Raw genomic sequence first — 24,946 nt, 5'->3', positions numbered from 1 at the left:
TAATTTACTGAGTTATCAGTTACAGAGTTATTAATAGTAATCACACAATGAAAACCAAAGCTCTTGTAGCTTCTATAGCACTTTAAGTGTTTGCTAAGATATAAATGTTGTAATTGCTAGTGTGTTGGTAGGTGATTTTGCTGGGAAATAGATGAGAATTAATGGAATAATTAATCAAAAGTCTTAAGGTGATTAATGGCTTAAAGTTGTATCCACTGGTTTTGAAAAGAAATGAGTTATACTATTGATAATAATGATCATAACAGTTATTATTATTTTAAAGTATATAGCGACTTTCTTACATTCAAGGTCATCACATCAGGAATGACCACAGCCAACACAACAAAACCAAGACAAATTGCTACACCTGACTTTGTATACAACCAAAGAGGAAAAAATAAACTAAAAAAAAAAACAGAAACTACTCCATATGATCTGTCTGAAAAATAAAAAATATACAATTATGAATGACAGTAAACAGGGTACAGGGGAGAGGTAAAATCAGATTCACAAAGAAATACAAGTGAAAGTGGAAATATCACAGTGAGCACAATATTAAACAACATAGTCAAATGAGGAAAGGTCCTTTATGTCTCACAGACTACAGAGCTATGTAAAGATTCGCTAGAGGGAGTGAAAAACTGGACTAGGATGAGTCTGGAACCATGAGTGGAGGAGGTGAAATCATGAGCCAGAACAGGAATGGAGTCTAAAATCACACATAAAGCACACAACATGCAAGTAACAACTATACATAGGACATAATCCCCCCAAAAACTTTTATCTGATAAAATCTCACACAACCAAAAATAATAACCAGTTAACATCTAGAAAGCAAGCACATGTTCAGAAGCATTGTAATTATTATTGAATAATGATTAACACTAGGATATTTAGATGACCTTATAGATGCCTGAAGAATAAGAGGGACTTGCCAATACCCTTCTGATCAACTTAGCTTGCTCATAGATGTGTACTGTGAACTAGGAGGCAATGGGTGCACCACAGACTGCTGCTGGGAACTGTGAGGCCAGTCTCTAGAATGTACTCTGTTTCATTATACAAGAGAGAGTGTTTATATGGATTAATGTATTAAGGATCCTGTTTAATCAGTGAATGTCCACCAACATCTGTATTGTGTTCTAAAACAAAGGTGTGCACAATGTACATGAACAAAGAAGGAAACTTGTCAGTTAAAGCTTTGAAGTCAAAACTAAACAGCAAAATATGACGTAGTTTCTGAGAGATGTTTTCATGCTACAATTATAGATAATTAGATTATAGATCTAATCATTATGATATTAAAAATAAATTGCATTTATATAGTGCATTTTTAATACCCAGAGAGAGAGTATTTGAAACACAACAAATAAAAAGACACTTGGGACAGCGGAAGGTGAGGAAGTACTGAGAGAAGAGGTAGGTTTAAGGAACTGTTGAGTCGGAGAGGTTGGAGAACCCTCAAGTCGGACAAGTTCAGCTCTGCAGTTGAGTGGGAAAAGTCCCCCCCCACACCCAGCTGCTAGGTGTTTACTGCACGCCTGTAGGCGACTGCAGGTCTGGAGTATATAAGGCCAAGGGTAATGTCTGCTCTAGGCTTGTATACTGGAAGGCACATGACTGAGGAAGACTGGAGTTGGGCTGTGTGGTAATTGTTTCCGAACTGTGATAGTTTGTGCAGTGTGAATGATTGCCTGAGGTAGAAGGTCAGATGCAAATGCAAATGTCCAGACGGTCTATTCTAGTACCAGAGATTGCCACTGCTCTTTGCCTGTAGTTACAGTTTATTAGTTTGTGTAGTTTTAATAAAGAGTGCTTGGGGTTAAAATCTCTCTCACCCCTGTTTAAATGAAGGTGCACAATGACTGTTGTCATTTAGACATTTTTGGTGCCCCTTTAGTGCAGAGTGGCTTTGTGGGTTAAATATTTTCCTATTGTGTAAGAGTGGAATGGTATTAAGCTGGTGTGTGAATATTGCTTGTACAACTAGGTGTACTGGTTGGTATATTAGTAACATTCTATAGCTCTATTCTGCAGCCAAACATATGGCCCGCGGGCCGGAAACGGCCCGCCAGGGGGTTCAGTCCGGCCCGCGGGATGAACCTGCATTATTAAAGAACAATAACCTCCGTTTTATTTAAAATCTGCAGTTCCTATATTGTCCGCTAGGGACGTGTTTTAGTCAGTTCTGTCACTTTACCCGCTTTTTTGTTGACCCTGGCACCCTCTTAAGTGAAATGTCTTTGTCAAAAAAGAGAATAGTGGACACAGAGTGTTGGATTTTTCAAGAAAAATTTACCTGTTCCTATATGTTCACGGAGGTGAATGGGAAACCTGTGTGCGTGGTGTACATGCGGCAAGTTTCAGTGCTTAAGGAATACAACATTCGGTGCCACTATGAAACTGAGCATGGTCAAAAATACAACAGCTTGCACAGAGAACTGAGAAAACAAAAGGTAAATGAAATGTTGGTGCGTCTGAGGAAACAGCATCTGTTTTCACCCGGAGCCGAGAGGTCAGTGATGCTGCGGTGAAAGCCAGCTACGTAATTGATAGCCAAATAGCATTAGCGTCAAAGCCATACTGTGAGGGGGAGTTCATCAAAAACTGCATGCTGAAGGCTGCCGAAATTGTGTGTCCTGAGAAGCGACAAGTTTTTGCCAATATTAGCTTGACGAGAAATACCGTGGCAGACAGGATCTCGGAACTCTCAGCAGATTTGGATAGCCAACTGAAATGCAAAGGGGAGTAATTTCTGGCATTTTCTGTGGCAATTGATGAAAGTACTGATATTACGGACATCGCTCAACTGGCCATATTCATATTGACAATACAATTGACAACAATATTCATATTGACAACAATTGACAATCGGACAATTCATGGAGAAAAAAGGAAAACCTGTTAAGGAATTACAGTGCCCACTTTGGCTGCAGGACCTTGCATTTATGCTTGATATTACAGAGCACTTGAATAATCTGAACAAAATGTTGCAAGGACGCAAAAAAATTGTAACATGTTGAATTCTGATAAAACCGAGGTCTTGTTACTAGTTACAGTTACTCAGAAACATTCACTGTTATTAATTAAACTGCAGAAATGCTGCTATTAATCTTGATAATTCAACAGTACGACACAGCACCATCATTAAAAACTTAGGGGTAGCCTTTGATTCGACTCTCACATTTGATACCCACATATCCAATACAGTCAAAACCTCCTTCTTCCACTATGCAATATTGCCAAAATTCGGCATATTTTATACTTAAAAGATGCAGAGAAACTAGTGCATGCTTTTATAACTTCACGTCTAGACTACTGCAATGTGCTCCTGGCAGGGAACTCGTGCAAAGTGTTACACAAGCTTCAGTTAGTTCACAATACAGCAGCCAGGGCGCTCACTAGAGCTAGAAAATTCGACCATATCACCCCAGTTCTCTCGTCCCTACACTGGCTACCCATAAAATTTCACATTGATTCATAGGGGGCTCAGACCCAGATCTCTGTAAAGCTGCTTCATGACAAATTTCTGTTGTGAAAAGTACCATATGAATAAAATTTGATTGAATGATTGACTCAGAGGGCTGTTGGGACTAAAATTATTGTGTGGTTCTCTTTTCGTCTGTTGTTGTTGTTTTTTTATTTTTTTTTTATTTTTTTCTTCTCTCTCTCTCTCTCTCTCAAAAAGTATATCCAGCCCATGATGCTTATTTTCTGTGTGTCTCTCCTAAACAGACTGTGTTATTTTGTGTGGAGATGTGTGTTAGTGAAGTGTGTGTCTGTCCTCCACAGAGTGTGTTGTTGTGTGTATCATCCTCCCCCTCAGCACCTGCAGTAGGGTGCAGCTGTTGCAGTGCAGTCTCTGACTGAGGGAGGTTTTTGTACGACTCTATTTCACTGTGTGAACACTGAGCTACCACTGATACTGTGTCCACTCTGACAGTAATAATCTCCTGCATCTTCAGTCTGGACGTTACTGATGGTCAGAGTGAAGTCAGATCCAGATCCACTGCCACTGAAACGATCTGAAATACCTGACTGTCTCCTGTTAGCCCTGTAGATCAGGAGTTTAGGAGCTTCTCCAGGTTTCTGCTGATACCAGGCCATACAGCCACCATTAGAATCAGTGTAGACATTAGAGCTGGTTCTACAGTTGATGGTGACTGATTGTCCTGTAGAAACAGTTTTAACTGAAGAACTCTGGGTCACAGTCACCTGACCACTGGATCCTATATGGCAAAAATGAAAAATTACAATATAAAATGTAGGTATTATTTAATGATATATAAATACATTCCTGTCAAATTAAAACTGAGTTTCAATATTATAAATTAATTGTTAATTATTTCTTGCGTACCATACCGCGTTCTTATACAAATTCATAAAATCCTAAGCCTAACTAATCATTTGTAACTGCAAAACATACTACATTCATGTACGTGAATAAAACAAAGCATCAATCTGTTTCTGTCTAGAATGGTTTTAGTGTGTTACCTCTCGTCCAGAGCGCCAGTGTCCAGATGAAGATGGAGACCAAAGTCATGGTTGCTGTGGGTGAAGTTTGTGGGGCAGCAGCTCTCGGTCATGAAGTGTTAAACTCACAGGACTATAAACACTAGCAGAGCACTGAAGCATGGGCTCATGATGCAAAGTGGACCCTCTCTATGGAAATGCCTCCATCAAACACCTCCATAATAAACACATAGAAATGTTTAGATTGTTTAGAAAACAAGGCTTAGTTCAGAGATTGATCTTCATTTAGAAATGTTAGAGTTTTATGAAAAAGTTTTGAGGGTAAAGTGTGTAAACCCCTCACACACAGATTTTACAGTGTTATCACTAACAGTGTGATGAGTGATGTAGGTTTATGGACAATGACTCTTCACTGAAATGTAGCACTGTGTCACACATTCAGTGAAGGAGCAAAAATCAGTCTGAAAATGAAGGGACTTTTATTCTGTTTAAACATGAGACGTATTTAATCTTTCTCATCACTTTTACTGAAAAAGACCCACATACAGTAAATTCAGACTAACACTGTGTTACAATTGTATTTGAAGAGTTTTAAAGTTAAATATAAATAACAAATACAAACCAGAGTTATTTTTCTAAACTGAATGTGATTCATTGTTTTAGTTTGTAATTCAAATAATGTCACATTTATATAAAACATAATGTAAATGAACAGACAGGTTTATTACATATAACATTAAAATTAGTGCTTGTGTCACAGTAAGAGTCTGGATTTTATAAATATTGATATTCAGTAATAAACTCCTTTCAAATTCACACTGATTTGTGCTGAGAGAAATATCCCCAGCACTGATTCAGATCATGATGGGCAGCTTGTTTGGGGTCAGTTTGATTCCTCCGTTTGAAGACATTAACATATTTTAATTGCAGTTTTAAAACAGTTCTGAAACAGTTTTAAAAACTCTTCATCTGAAGATAGTTAAATTAAGAGTTAGGAAAGTTCTCCCAGTGACCACGAATGGCCCAGTCATGTCCCAAGACGTTCAGTACTGGTCCAGTCTGGCCTGACCTATATTAGTCCATAAAAAGACATTGTCAGACACGGTGGAGGACCATAGAGTTGGACATGTTGGAGAAGTGTTGAGTTGGACAGGTCTGAGAACCCTCAAGTCAGACAAGTTGACTAAATGAAGCTGAACATCTGGTGAAGGTGCTGCTCTATTCTGTGAGACAGAGGATGACTCAGGACTGTTCATGTAAATCTGAGTTTCACCTCACTGCGCGCTCTCTCTCTCTCTCTCTCTCTCTCTCTCTCTCTCTCTCTCTCTTTACAGGTGTGTGTAAAATGCTGTGTTGAGTTCAGTTGTTTGGAGCTTGGTTTCAGTTCCTTAGTGCTGATGAGAATTGTCACAGTGTCATAGTCCTAGTGTTTCATTTGTTAATTCATTGTGCAGACATTGTGAAGACTTGAGAGAATCCTAGATTAAATTTAGAGCAATTTTGGGCATATCTCGGAGAATGGACTATGGGACACAACAGGAGAGCAAATGTTCATAAGGTGTAAGAGTCATTTTGAGATGTAAATGTTGATTTGGAGGGCCCATTTCCATTTACTCACTTGCTGAAACTGCTAGTATTTACTGTGCCTGTATATACAGCACCCTCTAAAATTATTGGCACTCCTGTTTAAGATGCGTTCATAGGCTTCTAATACATACATTTAAAACAAACAATAATATAGGGCCAGGGGAGGAGCTTGACTTTTGCAGATGTACAAGGTTCCCGGGGCCTTTGGAAGAGAAACGGGCCCACAGCATCACCAATCCTCCCCCATACTTCACAGTGGGAATGAGGTGCTTTTCCGCATACTCATTTTTTTGTGTTATGTGCCAAACCCACTTAGAGTGTTTGTTGCCAAAACGCTTTATCATGGTGTCATCTGACCAAAGCACATGGTTAGCTTTAGCGAACACCAGACTTTTATGTTTATGATTGTAAGTGAGAAAAGCCTTTCTCTGTACATGCTTCCCAAACAGCTTGTTGGCATGTAGATAGTGCCTGATGTTTGTTAATGGAGACTTTGTGTCTTCAAGATGCTACTCCTTGATACAATTCTCTAACAGTGAGCTTTGGAGAACTGTTCACTTCACCTACCATCCTCCTCACTGTGCGTGGTGGCAAGATGAACTTGCGCCCTCATACAGGTTTGTTTGCCACTGTTCCAGTTGTTTTTAACTTCTTGATGATTCCTCTGACTGTAGATATGGCCTATATATTCTTGTAGCCATTGCCTGATTTTATGAAGGTCGACACACATCTGCCTTACTTGAATGGTGTGTTCTCTTGTCTTTCCCTTGCTGAAGACTGGGTAAGAGAAATGGGCCTCTGTGTCACGTTATATTTATTTATTTATAGATGTTGTTAGTGTGGTCACCACATTGTGCCCACAAATCTGGAATACTATTCAATATTAGACCCCCTTGTGTATAAGGATTTCAACTTGGAGTTCAAAAAATGCATCAATTTCCAGACACAGGACAGCAGTGAGGATGGAGGCAAAGATTAATTTGGTCTGAGGCATGCATGTCATATACATAGCAGTAAACATTGAGGTTGTGGGAATGGATAATGTTGCCAGGGGCCAGTATATTTGAAACAGATTGCTATTTAAGGTCCATGTTGAACACGTCTATAAAATCTCCAGTTCCTGTAACTTTAATCAGATATGGAGGTTGATTTAGTCACTTGTAAACTCTGCTTATTTAAATGTGTTAAATAATTATTTAATTTTGTGTTTGCAGTGCTCTGCAGTGGTCAGACTAAATCTGACACTTGGATGTTAATGCAACCCTGTTGAGAAATATCTCCAAGTCGACAAATGCTTTAAATAAACTGGAAAGCATTTATATTCCAATCTGTGTCACAGTGAAGGGTTTCAGGATTCAGTGGAGAATTCAGGATTCCTGTGTTCAGGCCAAGCACACAATGAAAGGACACATGCATGTGCAGAAATGGAGATTTAGTCAAAAAGTAAGAGGAAAAAGCACTAAAGAAAGGGAGCACAAAAAACATACAAAATGAGTGACAAACCAGGGGACACAGAGAGGAAGCTTATGAAGGGGGTAAAAAAATGATAGGAAAGCCCTGTGAACACTCAAGGCTCCCAGGAGCAGGGCATGGCTAGAAACGGACAAGACAAAGGACAACTGCACACCAGATTAAACATGACAAAGGACATTAACAAAGGTGACAGATTATGCCACCTGCTGGATTTACACAAACACTACACAGAGAGTAACACAAATCTAGCCCTGCTCTTACAATAACAGTACATAAGTAACACTAATCATGTACTAACTTTACACTTACAATAACATTAATGCTAATCCAGCAGTAACACTGCACTGAAAATATCTACACTTTCAGTAAGAGTACACTTAAAATAACTGTACATTTACACTAATACTAACACCTACAGTAACAGGACAGAGTCTTATGTGACCTTTGCCATAATGCCTTGAAAATCACAGGAAAGAATGCTATGCAACTGAAAATAGAATCCCACATATCAATATTTTCTAGTTTATAAACTATGATAAACATGGTATCTTAGTTTAATGCAGTTTAGTGTCACAAGTGTAAAAGTAGTAGTAATAGTAGTATGCTGATATCTTGGTAGTTAGCTGTAAATTTCAAGTTCTGCCGTAAATGGTGAAATGATTACATTCTACCAACTGACGCTACTTGCACTGTTTAAGTTGCAACTAGAAAAGCTGCACAACAAGCTGCAAAAGGTTTACCATTTAGGTGGATTGGTTTAGTCTTGAATCTAGGTTGACCATGTTGGATTTAAATGTCCATATTTACATATATTTATGAGTATTATTTTTGTGAATAGCTTAATAAAAATGATAGTTTACAGAATTAAACATCTACTGAAAGTTTTAAATACATAGTTTATTTTTATTGACCAGGCAGGAATAAGCAAATATTAGCATCTAAAACTTTAAAAGAGGTAAAGTTATTTAACTTAATTTTATATAGTATAGGTTTGTCTTTTAAATTTGTTATATTGTTCCTGCTTACTCTGGAAGTTGTTGTTTTCTGCTGGCAAGTTGTTTCTTGAAAATGACATGAAATGAAATTTATTGTGTGTGCACAGGTTCCTTCCTAAACCAAAACTCTCTCTGTACAAACCATTTTAAGAAATAACACAGTGAATTTCCCACCCTTAGTCACACCTTTCCAATTACCATAGCAATTAGAGTTACCAACCCCCGAACAGACCCAAAAATGGTAGCATCCTAACTTTTGCATACTGAGAGATGGCTAACTTGGAAGGCACGTAACCCTATGAATATCAGCATACAAATGTTAACATTAAAAAGGATATGCCCTGTTATGTTGAAGACAATCAGTCAGTCTTCAGCTTGGCCCAAATTGTTGGAACAAAAGACACCCCATGGTGATTAGATTATACCACCAAGGTGGTGGCATCTTGAGTTCATGTGAGGAAGACATTCATTCATTCATTCATTATCTGTAACCGCTTATCCAATTCAGGGTCACGGTGGATCCAGAGCCTACTTGGAATCATTGGGCGCAAGGCAGGAATACACCCTGGAGGGTTCGCGAGTCCTTCACAGGGCAACACAGACACACACACACACACATTGTGAGGAAGACAGTGTAAGAAAAAATATTTATAACAGTACTATACACAGATTTATACATTCATTTGTCTGTAAGCACTCATCCAATTCAGGGTCATGTTGAGTCCGTAGCCTACCCAGAACCACTGGCCACAATTATGGACACTTTTTAAGTAGCTAATCCACCTACTAAAGTGTGTTTTTAGATTGTGGGAAGAAAGCCAAACACCTGCAGAAAACCCATGTGGATATTGGGAGAGCACACCACACACCTCACAGACAGAAGTCTAGAGCAGAGCTTGAACCTACAACTGCAGGATTGTGGAGCTGTCCGACAGTGACACTAACTGCTGTGCCACTGTGCTGCCACAACATAGATTTGTATTTTTTTAATATATATATATATATATATATATATATATATATATATATATATATTATTGCACCTAACCCTTAAAATATAAATGGTATAAAAATGGTATAAATGTTAGGGTGTTTTTAGACCTGCACTTAATGGCCTGGTTAACTGAACTCTGGTTTATTTTCACCCTTGAGCATCATAATGGTATCCAACTTTGTCTGGTTGTCAAACATTTACAGTATATTTTCTGTTAAATAAACTTTCATGTATGGATCATGACTGTCTAAACGGGAGGGGTGTTGCAGTCTATCAACAGCATCACAATGGTAGAATGTTTTGAAGAAGGCTGTGTCTGAGCTTTCCCTGGTCTGCCCTCTAGTGGAAACCTCATCATGTGTATCTCTAGCCTTATACTGCTTTCACTACAAGCTCCAAGAAATTAAAATACAATATTATGCTACTTCATTTACTCATTTTGTAACATTAATTATACTAATAAAACTTTCAGAATTGAACTACAATTATAGAAAAACAACATGTACAGTACTGTAACTATGAGTTGTGAGGCATGACAGAAGTTCAGCTATGTAAACCTGAACCTCTGTGACCATATGGGCAATGCAGTATGGTGTGAGGGCTCAGTGGTCAATGTTATTTAGTTTAAGCTTGGTCCCTTTCACTTTAGGCAAATAATTCAAAATCCTTTAAAGCTATGTCATACATGGTAAATGGTAAAGCATCCCATCCTTTCTTTATGTGAGCAAAAACTACCATTTCTAATGCATTTCTCTGCCAATATTTGCTCCTAAAGAATACATTTTACTAGATACTGCTTTTGCAAAATGAGATTACTAATATTTTTATATAATCCTTACTAGTCCACATTATTTAGTTGTGCCTTTTTTGAGTTTTTGGCCTGCAGTGGTCTCAATGAATAAAGATTTGCTGGGTCAGTGATTTTGGATTTTCCAATTTTAACCAATTTTCTACTCAATTTGTTCATCTGCAATTCCAGATGCTAGAACAATGCTTGTGATCTGCAAAGGTGAGAAGAAAATAATTCCTCTGAGACATGTGAATCCAGCCACTGATTCTTTTCAAATTGCTGTTAATACAATGCCACCACCTTTGGAGAACAAAGCTAACTACCCATATCTCTTATACTAGTTGACTGATATTCACATTGGTTTGCATGATGGCGATTGATGAGGTAAAAGGGATGTTCCCACACAGAAAGACATTTTGCTCTGTTGTATTCCTGGCCTCGGATGGCTGAGGCTTCATTGTAGTTAGGCCTTTGTGTTCAGATCAGTTAAACCAGTTTGTGGGTGATGGGTCAGCGTGACTTAGGTCAGTTTTTATTCAACACCTGGCAAAAAATGTGGACACTCAACTACCAAAGAATTTTTGGTGAGATGAATACAGTCACACACACAGTTGCCTCTCTGTAATTATCTTGGGATTGACTCATGATGTAATGAGACTAAAATGTGCCCCAACCAGTTTTTATCGAAAGGAAGATGTGTAACTTGTCAGACTACTGCTCAGTTGGGGCAGATAGGGAGTGTGTTCAGATGTGAAATCTAGTAAAAAGCTCCTCATGGCAAAAATAATCTGTTGTCTTTAAATGTGTTGTGGTCTTCTGTAAAACTTTTCTCCTGTAAATTCTCCTTCTGTAAAGGAATATTGAAGAAGATGAATTTTCTCACTAAAGATGTTTAAACCAACCACAGAAAAGGTAACTGTGCTTTCATTTTCTCACATATATGTATGTAGTGTTCTGATTTCTCTCTCTGTGTAATGAAAAAAATGTATTCAGCAGAATTTACATTTGAAAATGCATGAAGGTTTTTTTTAACTTACACTCAAAGCCACATATTTTAACTTAGGCTAGCTTATTTATACAGCACATTTCATATACCACAGACATTCAAACTGATTTACAAATGGGAAAATACAGATACAAAAGATTTGAAATAAGAAAAAAAAAATACATGTGATTAAAATGATTTAAGATGCCATGGAACAATGCTGAGATCTAGCACCTTGGAAATGCATTTGTAAGGAATTTCACTTTTATAAGAATCAGAGGTTTAAATTAAATTTAAATCTAAGAAATTTAATTAAAATAAGGAATACCTAAAGGTGAAGTGCAGTAAAATATTGTAAAACATAAAAAAAGATATTAAAATAAATATAAATGTGCAGTAAATGTAGAGTTTGTATTTATTAGAGCTTAGAACTACTGAGAACTACTGAATTTATCTCACTGAAACACCACTGACTTTATCTCACACTCTAAAACTGCTGACACAAATGTATGTCTGAAATTATAAGTAGTCCACCAAGATAACTTTATATTTCTGCAGAGAAAAGAGGAACCAACGACATAGCATCATGAGCAGTGAAGGAGGAACCTCTGACCCAGAGTGAGTGATTCTCTAACAGTATTTGTAAATCTCAATCTCGAGATTATTCTTATTCTGGATGAACTTCTCTTAGGGTAAAATGTCCAGGATCTGCTGAAGCCAGCTGTATGTCTATGAAGCATGACCAGGCCATGAGGGAACCTCTAAACTTCAGGAGGGAAGAAGCAGAATCCACCTGTGTGTCTATGAACAGTGACCAGGCAATAATGAGGGAACCTCATGTACTCAGTGTTGGTTCTGTATGCTCTGTTCCAGCGTGAGTTATCACCTTCCTGTTTAACACTCAAGAGAAATGAAGCAGTAGTTAAACTGCTTTACACTACAGATTACAAAAATGATGACTCTCAAAGTGTGAGCACTAAGTTTAAATATAATATAATGTAAATTAGATTTTCAGCAGTGCTCTACAGTACTCTGATATGTGTTTGATTTATTTTTACTCCATTAGGCAGAGTTCAGTGGAAGCAGCTGTAAAGATAAACATCCTGACAGATGAAAATGAACAGCAGCAGGGTATTTACCAGTCAGAAGACATTCTGTTTGGAGACACAAGAGATAGACACAAAAGTAGCATGAAGAACAAGTATGAGAGCTTATTTGAGGGAATCAAAACACAAGAAAATAAAATTCTTCTCAACAGAATTTACACGCAGCTCTCTATTGTGGAGGGAGAAAGTGATGAAGTGAGTGAAGGAAATGAGATTTTACAGATAGAGAAAACATCCATGAGACGCCTCTCAGATGCTGCTGACAACTGCTTAGATATGTTCAAACCTTCACAGTCTGCTGAAGTAGGAACTGAAGAGAACAAAAAAGAACCAAAGAAGAGTACATTAAAGACTATTAAAGCAATGTTTAAATTTAAAAGAAACAGAGAAAGAAAAGAAACCCACGGATCAAAAATGCCAGAGCTCAGAACAGTGCTGACTAAAGGCATTGCTGGAATTGGAAAATCTCTCTCTGTACAGAAGTTCATCCTGGACTGGGCAGAAGGTAAAGACAATCAGGATTTAGATTTTATATTTGTGCTTCCATTCCGGGAGCTGAACTTGGTTAAACACGATCAGTACAGTCTTCATGGACTTCTGTGCACCTTCCATCCTGAACTCAAAGATCTGGACCCAAAGGTGTATGACCAGTTCAAAGTTGTGTTCATTTGTGATGGCCTGGATGAAAGCAGTATTCCACTGAACTTTGAAGAGTGTGAGAAAATATATGACATCACCATGACATCATCAGTGGGTGTGCTGATAACAAACCTCATCAGAGGAGACCTGTTTCCCTCTGGTCTAATCTGGATAACCTCCCGAACAGCTGCAGCCAATAAGATACCTCTTCGGTACATTCACCGTGTGACAGAAATTCTAGGATTTAACGACCCCCAGAAGGAGGAGTACTTCAGGAAGAGAATCACTGACCAAGACCAAGCCCAGAAAATTATCTCCCACATTAAGACAGCAAGAAGTCTTTGCATCATGTGTCAAATACCTGTGTTCTGTTGGATCTCAGCCACTGTTCTCCAGCAAATCATTAAAAAACCAAATACAGAAATCTCTGAAACTCTGACTGAAATGTACTCACACTTCTTGCTCACACAAACAACCTTGAAAACTGAGATGCATGAGGAGAAAATTAAGAAAGACCAAAATAAATTGCTGGAATCCAACAGAGCCATGCTTCTGAAACTTGCTGAACTGGCTTTCACACAGCTGCTGAAGGGCAATGTTATGTTCCTTGAAGAGGACCTGAAAGATAGCAACATTAATATCACTGAAGCCTCACTGTATTCTGGCATTTTCACAGAGATCTTCAGAGAGGAGACTGTTCTCCACCAGAAGACGGTCTACTGTTTTGTTCATCGAAGTTTTCAAGAGTTCCTAGCTGCAGTCTATGTCTTTCATTGTTTTGAAAACAAGAATATGGAGGCATTAAAAGTCTTTCTGTGTGATGATCAACATGATTATGAAAGTAAAGATGGTGAGAGCTCTAAAGACAGAAGAGACACAGAGACAGAAATCCACAAATGTAAATCTGAGAATGTCCCATTAGATGAACTGCTGAAGCATGCAGTGGATAAAGCTGTAGAGTGTCAGGATGGGCATTTGGACCTTTTCCTCATTTTCCTCCTTGGCATCTCCTTGGAGTCCAATCAGAGACTTCTTCATGGTCTACTTACTCAAACACAATGCAGCTCAGACAAAACCAAAGATTACATCATGTTATTAATTAAAGGTGACACTGAAAAACAACTCATCTCTACTGACAGATCCATCAACCTTTGTCTCTGCCTCTTTGAAATGAATGACCAGTCTCTCTCCAGAGAACTTCAGGAGTATCTGCTGTCAGAGAAAAACTCAGAAGAGAAGCTGTCCCCTGGGCACTGTTCTGCAGTAGCCTGCATGCTTCTGATCTCAGAGGATACACTGGATGAACTGGACCTGCATAAATTTAACACATCTGAGGAGGGTTATAGAAGAATAATTCCAGCAGTAACCGTCTGCAAAAAAGCAAAGTAAGTGTTAAATGTTTATACCACAATATTTATATTTTAATTGTTTTTTTTTTTTGGGGGGGGGACACCTATTGAGGCCAACAAAAAACTAATTGGGCTACATGTGGGCAGTGATCCAGAGACCCTTCATTTTATACTATATATATTTTACTGGGCAAGATATAATATATATAACATATATAATAAGTACAGTAAACTAATGATGCCAAATTGGGCTACATGTGGACCCAGTCATGTTCCCAGTACAATATATATAGTAAAAAATGAAGGGTCTCTGGATCACTTCCCACATGTAGCCCAATATGGCATCATTATTTTACTGTACTTGTTATAAATGGGGCATACCACATCCACAGATTATGCAATTATATGTGCAATGCAGTGATGTTAAAGTACAATATATATCAACCGGTAAAAAGAAGAATGCATGCTCAGTTTGACTGCAGCACAACTTTTCAAAGAGCATCACCCAGTGTTCAGCTCTTACATTGACCAGACTTAATAAGCTTTGCAAAATGAGAAGTAGTCAGTGAAATTGCAGTCCAAAGTATTTTCATCTTAATTTGAATTAACTATGGAATGGACACTGATTGATATTTAGAGTAAAATAATTTATACACATGACAAGTGGACTGTCACTAATATTTAAAATCAATTCAGGTTTTGATATTGTGTTCTTAATTTGGACACAGAAAATCATTCTGAAAAAGAAAGAAATTTGTTGTGCAATACAGAGCTGCAGTGAAACACTAGTCTCTCCATTCTTTCGTTCCAAGACAAACATGCATTCAATGGAATGCATGGACTGGTCTGTGATTGTGACACATTGTTTTGTTGCACAAGCTGGTCAGTTTAGGAACATGATAGATTCAAAATAATGCTCCAGTAAAAAGGCAGAAAAAACAAATTTTATCACAGAGGTATCTTTAACCTTGTGCTCAGCTAAATTGGGTCTCATATTTTCAAATTCAATACTGTTATAAAACTCTTTTTTTATAAAAATTTTTGGACTGGATTGGAATGTCAGATGTTGGATTTGGTGGAAAAAATGTAATACTGTAATAACTTTGTATGTGTGTTTAAAGACTAGCTGGATGTGATCTCACAAAGGAATCCTGGGAAATTCTCTGCTCTGCACTACAGTCTGCCAACTCCTTTCTGAAAGAACTGGACCTCAGTTATAATGACCTGCAGGATGGTGGAGTAGATTTGCTTTCTGCGGGACTGAAGAATTCAAACTGTAAACTGGAGATACTCAGGTAAACTTTTGTTCTTTAAATAAAAAGAATTAGAAACATAAATCTACAAACAAAAAGACTTGATTTTACAGTTCATTTTCATTTCTAACTATAAGAATAATATTAAATTATATAATGTGTGGTGTGATGTTCTGTATTATTTGTTTTAGACTTTCTGTCTGTAAACTTGGGGAAAAAGCTTGTGAAAATCTGGGATTAGCTCTACAATCCGCAAACTCTTCATTGAAAGAGCTGGACCTCAGTAACAATGACCTGCAGGATTCAGGAATTAAACTGTTCTGTGCTGCACTTAAGAATTCACAATGTAAACTCAAGACTTTAAGGTAAGGGTTTCTATGAATTCATTCCTCAGTAGAAATATATACTGAGTTTAGAAAATATATATTGTTTACTCAGTATGCTAATATATTTTTATTTTAGTTGTTTTAGAATGACTTTCTCTCTGATTTTAAATATATCAGCTTCATTTTTTTGACTAAACAACATGGTATGAGCTTTATCTTAATTCCTTCTTTAATTGTAATGTAAAGGCTGTTGTAATTTTTTTAAAGACTGGCTTTCTGTAACCTTGGGGAGAAATCCTGCAAATACCTAGGATCCATTCTACAATTGGTAAATGTCTCCCTTAAAGAGTTGGATCTGAAAAACAATGAACTGAAGGATTCAGGTGTGGAGCTACTCTCTGCTGGATTAAAGAGTTCAAATTGTAAACTGGAGATACTCAGGTGAGTTTTCCAGAAATTCATTACTGAATATAAAAATGTAAGAGATTGAATAGAGAACTCAGCATATCTCAAGAGGCTAAGGCACTATTTGTGTATTTTAATATTAAAAATAACATTTTATTAACTATAATCATCCTAGTCATTGACATATACAAACATATATGATGTGATAACACATAATAAATAACACATATTCCCCCATCTGGTGTCTGTCCTTTTTCATTCCCTCTATTCATTATTTTTTTACTGTCCCTGGCTGCCTAACAGAACTACTTTTTACACCTTTATTAACATGTTTTTTAAAAAATGACTTATTGTACACAGATCTCCCATTTCTCATCCTTGTTTGGTTTCCTTGTTAGATTATACTTACTGATATCTCTCTGGATATTTTTCTTTGTTCAGTCCAAGGCATTTTCAATACTTGCTAAAATATTTTAAATTATTTTGAGACTTTAAGGCAATGGAAACAGACTGATTAAAGTATTTTAATTTTATAAGAAATACTGAGAAACAAACCACTTGAAATTTTATAATCAGGTTTCAAATCACTCGTTTATGTGAAAATAAATTTAGTGGAATTTAGAATTGAGCATTTTTAAAGAAAAACTTTTTTCTTGTAAAAATACATTTATTGTCCATATACTATTCCAAATATCTTCATTTTCTATGTCTCTAAAGTCTTATATATACTGTAAAATATAATCTTCTATGTCTTAAATATACTCTAAGTATTCTGGACTGCACTAGTTTATTTTATACTAGTCTTTATGGCATTATTAAAATAAGGCATAACAAATAAGAACGAGGCACCAGTAAGTCAGATGCTAGCCTCATATTAAAATAGATACAGACTCTCCAGTTTTTATGCCATGGCCAATCTAGTCTGCAAAGCACAAAATATGCAAGAAAACGTAGACCTTTTGTGTTGTTTGGCCTTTAATTAAGTTCTAGTTTTACAGACTGTTCCAGTGCCTGATCCATGACTTGGTTGGTTATCTGTTCAGTTCCATGCTCCAATGACCAATATCCATCTTGCTATAATTAAATCCTTTAGCCTTGATGGCCTCCAAATCTCACATTCTGCTTCATGGTTCTCTGATTTGTCAAGTTTGGTCTCTAGACCCTGACACTGTTTATGTCCTCATTCTGAATAATGTTCATGTTTAAATGTAATTCATTCATTTTTATCCTGGTTTATAATAGCTGGATTCTGTTATTGTCCAGGCTTCTGTCTCCAGCTCTGTCCAGGTTCATATCACTGGTTCTGGTCCTATTCCTTTCCCATTCCTGGCCCTAGAACATGCCTTTGCTTTGAGGGTACTGTAATACTTGTATTGTTGTATTTTCTTTTGTAGACTAGCTCACTGTAATCTTGGGGGAAAAGCTTGTGAATATTTTACATCAGCTCTAAAATCAGCAGACTGTCTCCTGAAGGAGTTGGACCTCAGTAACAATGACCTACAGGATTCAGGAGTGGAGCTGCTCTGTCCTGGACTGAAGAGTTTACACTGTAAACTGGAGACACTAAGGTAAACCTCCAGAAAATGAAATATTAAATGATAATTTAAAAAGTGTTAAAACACTTAGAGAGAACCTCTATCCCTGGAAAACATTTGGTGAAATATCCCATTATTCCATGATACAAATGCCACCTATCCATTCATCCATTTTCCACCACTTATCCGGGTCCGGGTCACTGGGGAAACAGTCGGAGCAAAGAAACTCAAACCTCCCTCTCCCAAGACATGTAGTCTCTCCAGTGTGTTCTTGGTCTGCCCCGAGGCCTCCTCCCTGTTTGACATGCCTGGAACACCTCACCAGGAAGGCGCCCAGGAGGCATCCGGACCAGAAGCCCGAACCACCTCAACTGGCTCCTCTCGACGTGGAGGAGCAGCGGCTCCACTCCGAGTCTCTCCCAGATGTCTGAGCTCCTAGCCCTGTCTCTAAGGGAAAGTCCCTACGGATAAAAATTCATGACCATAGGTGAGGGTTGGGACGTAGATTGAAAGGTAAATCGAGAGCTTTGCTTTTCTGCTCAGCTCTCTCTTCACCACAATGGACCGGTACAGAGCCCACATTACTGCTGACACTGCACCGATCCGCCTGTCAATCTCCCGCTCCATTTTCCATCCTCACTTGTGAACAAGCCCCCGAGGTATTTAAACTCCTCCACTTGAGGCAGGACCTCACTTTCAACCTGGAGAGAGCACTCCACCCTTTTCCGACTGAGTACCATGGACTTGGAGGTGCTGATCCTCATCCCTATCACTTCACACTTGGCTGCAAACTGGCCCAGCAAGAGCTGGAGGTCCTGGCTCGATGAAACCAACAAGACCACATCAAAAAGCAGACATGGAATCCTGAGACCACCAAACCGGACACCTTCCGCCACTTGGCTATGCCGAGAAATTCTGTCCATTAAAATTATGAACAGAACCAGTGACAATGGGCAGCCCTCACCCGGGGTGTCCACCACTGAGTGCGGGGATTGCCACCCTTGCAACTTGCAGCCACAGATCCGTTCAGCCGCCTCAACAATGGAGGTCCAGAACATGACCCCTTCGGACTCAATGTCACCGGCCTCCCCCGGGATGCAGTCGAAGCTCTGCCGGAAGTGGGAGTTGAAGATCTTTCTGACAGGTTCCTGTGCCAAACGTTTCCCACAAACCCTCAGCACATGTTTAGGCCTGCCAGGTCTGTCCGGCATCGTCCCCCGCCATCTGATCCAAATCACCACCAGGTGGTGATCAGTTGACAGCTCAGCACCTCTCTTCATCCGAGTGTCCAGAACATATGGCCACAGGTCCGATCATACGACTATAAAGTTGATCATCGAAATGTGGCCTAGGGTATCCTGATACCAGGTGTACTTCTGGACACCCTTATGCTCAAACATGGTGTTCGTAATGGACAAACTATGATGGGCACGGAAATCCAATAACTGAACAGCACTCAGGTTTAGATCAGCGGGGCCGTTCCTCCCAATCACACCCCTCCAGATCTCACTGTGATTCATATGAACATTGAAGTCCCCCAGCAGAGCAATTGAGTCCCCAGAATAAGTGCTCTCCAGCACCCCCTCTAGGGACCCCAAGAAGGCATGGTACTCTGAACTGCTGTTCGGTGCAAAAGCACAAACAACCGTCAGAGCCCTTTCCCCAACCCGAAGGAGCAGGGAAATTACCCTCTCGTCCACTGGGGTAAACACCAATGTACAGGCACTGAGCTGGGGGGCTATGAGTAAGCCCACTCCTGCCTTACGCCTCTGACCCTGGGCAACTCCAGAGTGAAAGATCATCCAGCCCCTCTCAAGGAGATTGGTTCCAGAGCCCATACTGTGTGTCGAGGTGAGCCCAACTATATCTAGCCGGTACCTCTCCACCTCGCGCACCAGCTCAGGCTCTTTTCCCACAAGAGAGGTTACGTTCCATGTTCCAAAAGCCAGTTTCAATAACCGAGGATCAGAACGCCAGGGCCTCCGACCCCGGCTGCCACCCGATCCACAATGCACCAGACCCAGATTACTACCTCTCCCAAAGGTGGTGGGCCCATGGGAGAGTGGACCCATGTTGCTCCTTCGGGCTGAGCCCAGCCGGACCCCATGAGTGAAAGTCCAGCCACCAGGCGCTCACCAAGGAGCCCCTCCCCCAGGCCTGGCTCCAGGGTGAGGCCCTGGTAACCCTACTCCGGGCAAGGGAAGCTTTAACCCTGTTTTTACTCTCTTCATCTTAGTCTTAATGGATCACTCTTTGTCTGGACCATCACCTAGGACCAATTTGCTTTGGGAGACCCTACCAGGGGCTAGCAGGCACGCAAACCCCTACACCACGTTAAGGTGGTGATCCAGGGAGGGGCAAATGCCACCAAAACATCATATAAGAGGAAAAATAACAGAGCAGAGTATATTGGTACAATTTAAAGCCATTTTTGGAATTGATATGTATGAGCAGGATAATTAGGCTTTCATTGCATTTTGACAAAGTTTCAGGGTGATCTGTGAAGGGAATTCAAGCAAATTCTCAAAGTGATGCTATTTTTTTCAGTAATCATTAAAAACAGTCCATAATTTTAAAACACATCTACAAAATTATTAATAATAAATAATACTATGGGCGGCATGGTGGAGCAGCAGGTAGTGTTGCAGTCACACAGCTCCAGGGACCTGGAGGTTGTGGGTTTGATTCCCGCTCTGGGTGACTGTCTGTGAGGAGTTGGTGTGTTCTCCCCGTGTCCGTGTGGGTTTACTCCGGGTGCTCCGGCTTCCTCCCTTGCTCCAAAAACACACGTTGGTAGGTGGATTGGAGACTCAAAAGTGTTCATAGGTGTGAGTGTGTGAGTGAATGTCTGAGTGTGTGTTGCCCTGTGAAGGACTGGCGCCCCCTACAGGGTGTATTCCCGCCTTGCGCCCAATGATTCTAGGTAGGCTGTGGACCCACTGTGACCCTGAACGGGATAAGGGTTACAGACAATGAATGAGTGAATAATACAACTATTAAAGTAAATATTTTTTGCATATGCATTTTGTTGTCCTTTTCAGATTGTCTGGTTGTATGGTCACGGATGAAGGCTGTTTTTCTCTGGCTTCAGCTCTGAAATCAAATGCTTGCCCCCTGAGAGAACTGGATCTGACTTACAATCACCCAGGAGACTCTGGAGAGCAGCTGCTCTTTGAAATACTGGAAGATAAAGACTTTACCCTGCAGAAGCTACAGTCAGTCTTTCTTTGCCCCCCTCCCCAAAAAACACACACACATATATTAAATAGGAAGACTACACTGATTTACTGACTTTTGTAATTAATATTATATAATAACATATATAAAAGTAGGTTAGTATTGTGAAATGAGGGAAATCCTTCCTTACATTTATTTGGATAAGTTACTTTAATTAAACACATTATAAAATGTTTTTGTGTGTTTATTCTTTAGAGTGGAACATGGAGGGAAGGCCAGGATATGTCCAGGACTAAAGAAATGTAAGATATATACACATACACAAACACACACATTCTTTGTTTGAGCATTGTCTCATAATACATGTTTGTGTGTGTGCAGATGCCTGTGATATTACACTGGACTCAAACACTGCAAACACACGTCTCTCTTTGTCTGAGGAGAACAGAAAGGTGGAGCGTGGGGAAGAGAAACACTTCTACCTGGATCATCCAGAAAGATTTAAATACTGGGAGCAGGTTCTAAATAAAGAGGGTTTAACAGGACGCTGTTACTGGGAGGTTGAGTGGAGTGGGGTTGGAGCTTACATTGCAGTTTCATACAAAGGAATCAGCAGGGAAGGAGAGAGTTGTCACAGTGGGTTTGGACTTAATAAAAATTCCTGGAGTTTGCATTGCTCTGATAACATGTACACTATTAGACACAATGAAAAGGAAACTGTCATAAATGCCCATACCCATCGCTTTCGATCCCGTTCCAACAGAGTAGGAGTGTATCTGGACTGGGAGGCTGGCACACTGTCTTTCTACATCATCTCACGTAGCACACACACACTGACACACTTACATACATTCTACACCACATTCAAAGAGCCCATACACACTGGGTTTAGGGTTGATTATGGCTCTTCAGTGCGTATTTGTGTCATTGAATAGACACCTAGGCAGCATCTAAGATAGTAAATTACTGGTCATTGTCATTTTTTTTATGTGTGAGAGACAGAGAGCTCTCTCAGCCCTGAAAACAGTGGCACCCCTCACTAGCTTGAGGCCAAAGTGAAAAGTACAGTTCAGTATGAAAGACATGGTGAAAATAATTGGATGTTCATCCTCACAAAAACATTTAATACAGTCATGATCCTACTCTGGGAATATATATCTGTTCTAATATTTACACTTGAAATGTAGCTATTTTGATATGTAATTGTGGTATGGTTGACAGGGAATGCTAAAGAGGGTATAATTGTCACCACCTGGTGGGTTGGATAGGACAATAAAAGCCCCAGGGTCACCAATAATTTACACTTCCGCTTTGATCAACCAAGGTGGTGTGTTTGGGCATGCAATGTCATCGCGGCGGTGGATGCTGAGTGGTATTTCTCTGGCTGAATTGGAAGCCAAGTGTCCCACGAGTTTTAAGCAGGTTTCTAGCCTTTCTTGACTACCCAGCGAGCTATAGGGTAGTTGGTGGTCCGAGGCCACGGGATAACTGACTTCGGCATTAAGGCTTATACTTGACTGCAGTTGCCTGAATGTCACTGTTCCTGTGCTGGTTGATCGCACTTTGCAGCAGCTAGTGGCGCCAGGCCTGGTTGCCTGTAGGCCATTGTTTTCTTTTGTTTCTTTTCTTTTTTTCCCTCTCCCTTATATTACTTGCTTGCCTCTCTTGCCAAATTTTAGTAGTATTGTATTGATTTACTGAGCCACCTGTACTGTTGGTGTCTTTTAATCTCCTTCTCTTAGTGGACCATAGGACCATTACTCTTACTTAGTGTTACTAGGGGTTGCCTTTTATGCCCATTTATTGTTCAACACATTTGAATAAGTCTTAATCATGATGGCACTAGAGTAATTATTAGTGTTCTGCCCCAAGGCTTAGGTTTGATTATTATTGGTGTTCTTCTGTTTTTTCTCTTCTTGTGTATAGAGTGGTTTATTTTTAGAGGTGTTGTTTTCTCTTTTTGTTTCTTTGGGGTAATTAATTGGAACCCATTATTACTCTGTTGGGATCTTGCTTATAACCTTTTAGACTTTGCCAGGAGTGTTTGGCTGAATGGGTGTGGTCTCATTGTTCACTATTGAACTCAAGACTTGTGTTAATGTGTCTTGATTTTATACTGTGTTGACTGAATAAGGTACCCTTTGTTAAACAGTTTTATTACTCATTTATTTGAGAAACCTGACAGGGATCCCCATACCCTTTAGACCATTGGGGTGGCGTAGTCGTGGTTATTGTATGTGGTGACAAGCTCTTTTGTTCTATAGAGGGCGCATAGTAGCCCTAGAGCGTACACATTACATAATGTTCAAGTAGTAGATGTTTAATGTATAAATATTTTTTTTTTTAATAAAAAAACAATATTATACAATAGCACTGATAATTAATTATATAATAATACATAATAATATAACAATAAAATAATAATTAAAAAAATCTGTTTAAATGTAACCCCCCCCCCCCCATGAAATTGGACATGGCCAGCTGTTCAGATTTGTTAAAAAATCTCATGATATACCTATTCAGTCCTACATCTAATACCTCTACTCATTTCCCAGATTTATAACGGTATTAGATATACATCTGGAATGAGAATAAAATTGAATCACAATAAAAAAACAAAACCAAAGAGAGGAAAGTAAATGTCTGGTCCTGTTTTGGATTAATTTAATTTTAGCCATTTTTAACTACTATTCTTGGGACAAATATCTAAGAGAAAAAATAACACTCTCAGCAAAAACAGGTCAGCTACTATTTCAGTGTTTGAACCCATCCTGAAGCACTGTAGATGATTAAAATCTTTGAGTTTCATTTAGGAATTATCTGGTGAAGGAAATCTTCAGTCATATGTGTATTTTATGACCACTCTTGTTTCTACATTCACTGTCCATTCACTCAGCTCCACAAACCACATACCGGTCACTTTGTACTTCAAAATTAAAGTCCATCTGTGGTTCTGCATACAACTGATTCCTTTCACCCCTATATACCTGCTCTGTAGGGGGTCATGACTATTAAAGAATAGGGTGAAAAGGGGCCAACATTTATGCAAAACAATAGATAGACTATAATCTGTTATTGTAGAATTACACAGCATTTCTCTATGGTCATTGGAGCTAGGTGAATGTGTTTTCAGAAACAAGCAGACAGATGTATTATTCTGATATGACTGTGTTGATGGATCTGAACCTGATCAGAGGACTTTTTCTTAATAATCAATATTTGAAAGGACCTAAATCATCCAAGATGTTTTAATACTTCAATCTGTATGGGTCCAAGTAATAAGAATATTTTCCTTTACATTCAAATCTTAAAGGAGCAATCTGTAGAACATTTACAGTCAAAGCTAAAACACTGCTGCCTCTCAGCATTGCTAATGAAGTATATTCTCCTTGAGAAGTGCCTAGTCCAGAGCGGAGCTCTTATGATCCTGCCCTGCGAGGCCCTGCCTGTGTCCCGCCCTCTGTCCAATCATTTTACAGTCCACTGTGTGGCCAGGTCTACAAAAAGTGTCTCTCAGCCATGAAATTACCAAGTGAACAGAGTTAATGTTATATTTTACCAGACCTAAAAAGCCCCACTGCCCTTCTAAAAATCTCCTTGACCAGAGACAGAGTAAAAAGAGAGGAAATATTGGCCCTGTGTTTAAAAAGTGGAGGCAGTTTACAGGCAGCAACACTACACAACAGAGCCAGAGCTGGCTAATTTTCTTCCTGAACAGGTAAAAGCAATTCATTTCTGAAAAAAACATAGATGTACAGATGCCTATAAATAGATTAAAAGGAGTAAATGCCATATGTTGTGTGTTTTATATAAAGAAATTGAGGCAGATTCATGTGTGTTTCTCTGTGGTGTGTGTGTT

The 24,946-nt window shown here is 39.1% G+C and overlaps 1 protein-coding gene, 1 long non-coding RNA gene and 3 gene segments (V, D, J or C); 3 read left to right on the top strand and 2 right to left on the bottom strand.

Moving 5' to 3' along the window:
- LOC136693905 (Ig kappa chain V-III region MOPC 63-like) overlaps positions 1-24,946 on the bottom strand; it is a 344,864-nt gene that overhangs the window by 161,404 nt on the left and 158,514 nt on the right.
- LOC136693904 (Ig kappa chain V-III region MOPC 63-like) overlaps positions 1-24,946 on the top strand; it is a 226,150-nt gene that overhangs the window by 189,080 nt on the left and 12,124 nt on the right.
- Positions 3,895-4,570, bottom strand: LOC136694017 (immunoglobulin kappa variable 4-1-like). The segment is given in 2 exon segments: positions 3,895-4,229; positions 4,495-4,570. Coding segments are annotated over 2 exon segments (384 nt in total).
- LOC136693914 (uncharacterized) lies at positions 11,044-12,117 on the top strand. Its single transcript, XR_010802128.1, has 3 exons — positions 11,044-11,224; positions 11,856-11,915; positions 11,989-12,117. It is a non-coding gene; the product is annotated as an uncharacterized lncRNA (long non-coding RNA).
- LOC136693899 (NACHT, LRR and PYD domains-containing protein 12-like) lies at positions 12,473-23,476 on the top strand. The gene is made up of 8 exons (XM_066667145.1): positions 12,473-14,427; positions 15,513-15,686; positions 15,836-16,009; positions 16,238-16,411; positions 17,770-17,943; positions 20,952-21,125; positions 21,343-21,389; positions 21,469-23,476. Exons 1-8 carry the CDS (start codon positions 12,488-12,490, stop codon positions 22,020-22,022), a joined length of 3,411 nt encoding a protein of 1,136 aa, XP_066523242.1. The 5' UTR covers positions 12,473-12,487; the 3' UTR covers positions 22,023-23,476.

This window comes from Hoplias malabaricus, chromosome 4 (genome assembly GCF_029633855.1).
Source record: "Hoplias malabaricus isolate fHopMal1 chromosome 4, fHopMal1.hap1, whole genome shotgun sequence".
NCBI lineage: Eukaryota > Metazoa > Chordata > Actinopteri > Characiformes > Erythrinidae > Hoplias > Hoplias malabaricus.
The sequence above is the reverse complement of the archived record's forward strand: the minus strand, read 5'-3'. Positions and strand labels throughout refer to the sequence as shown.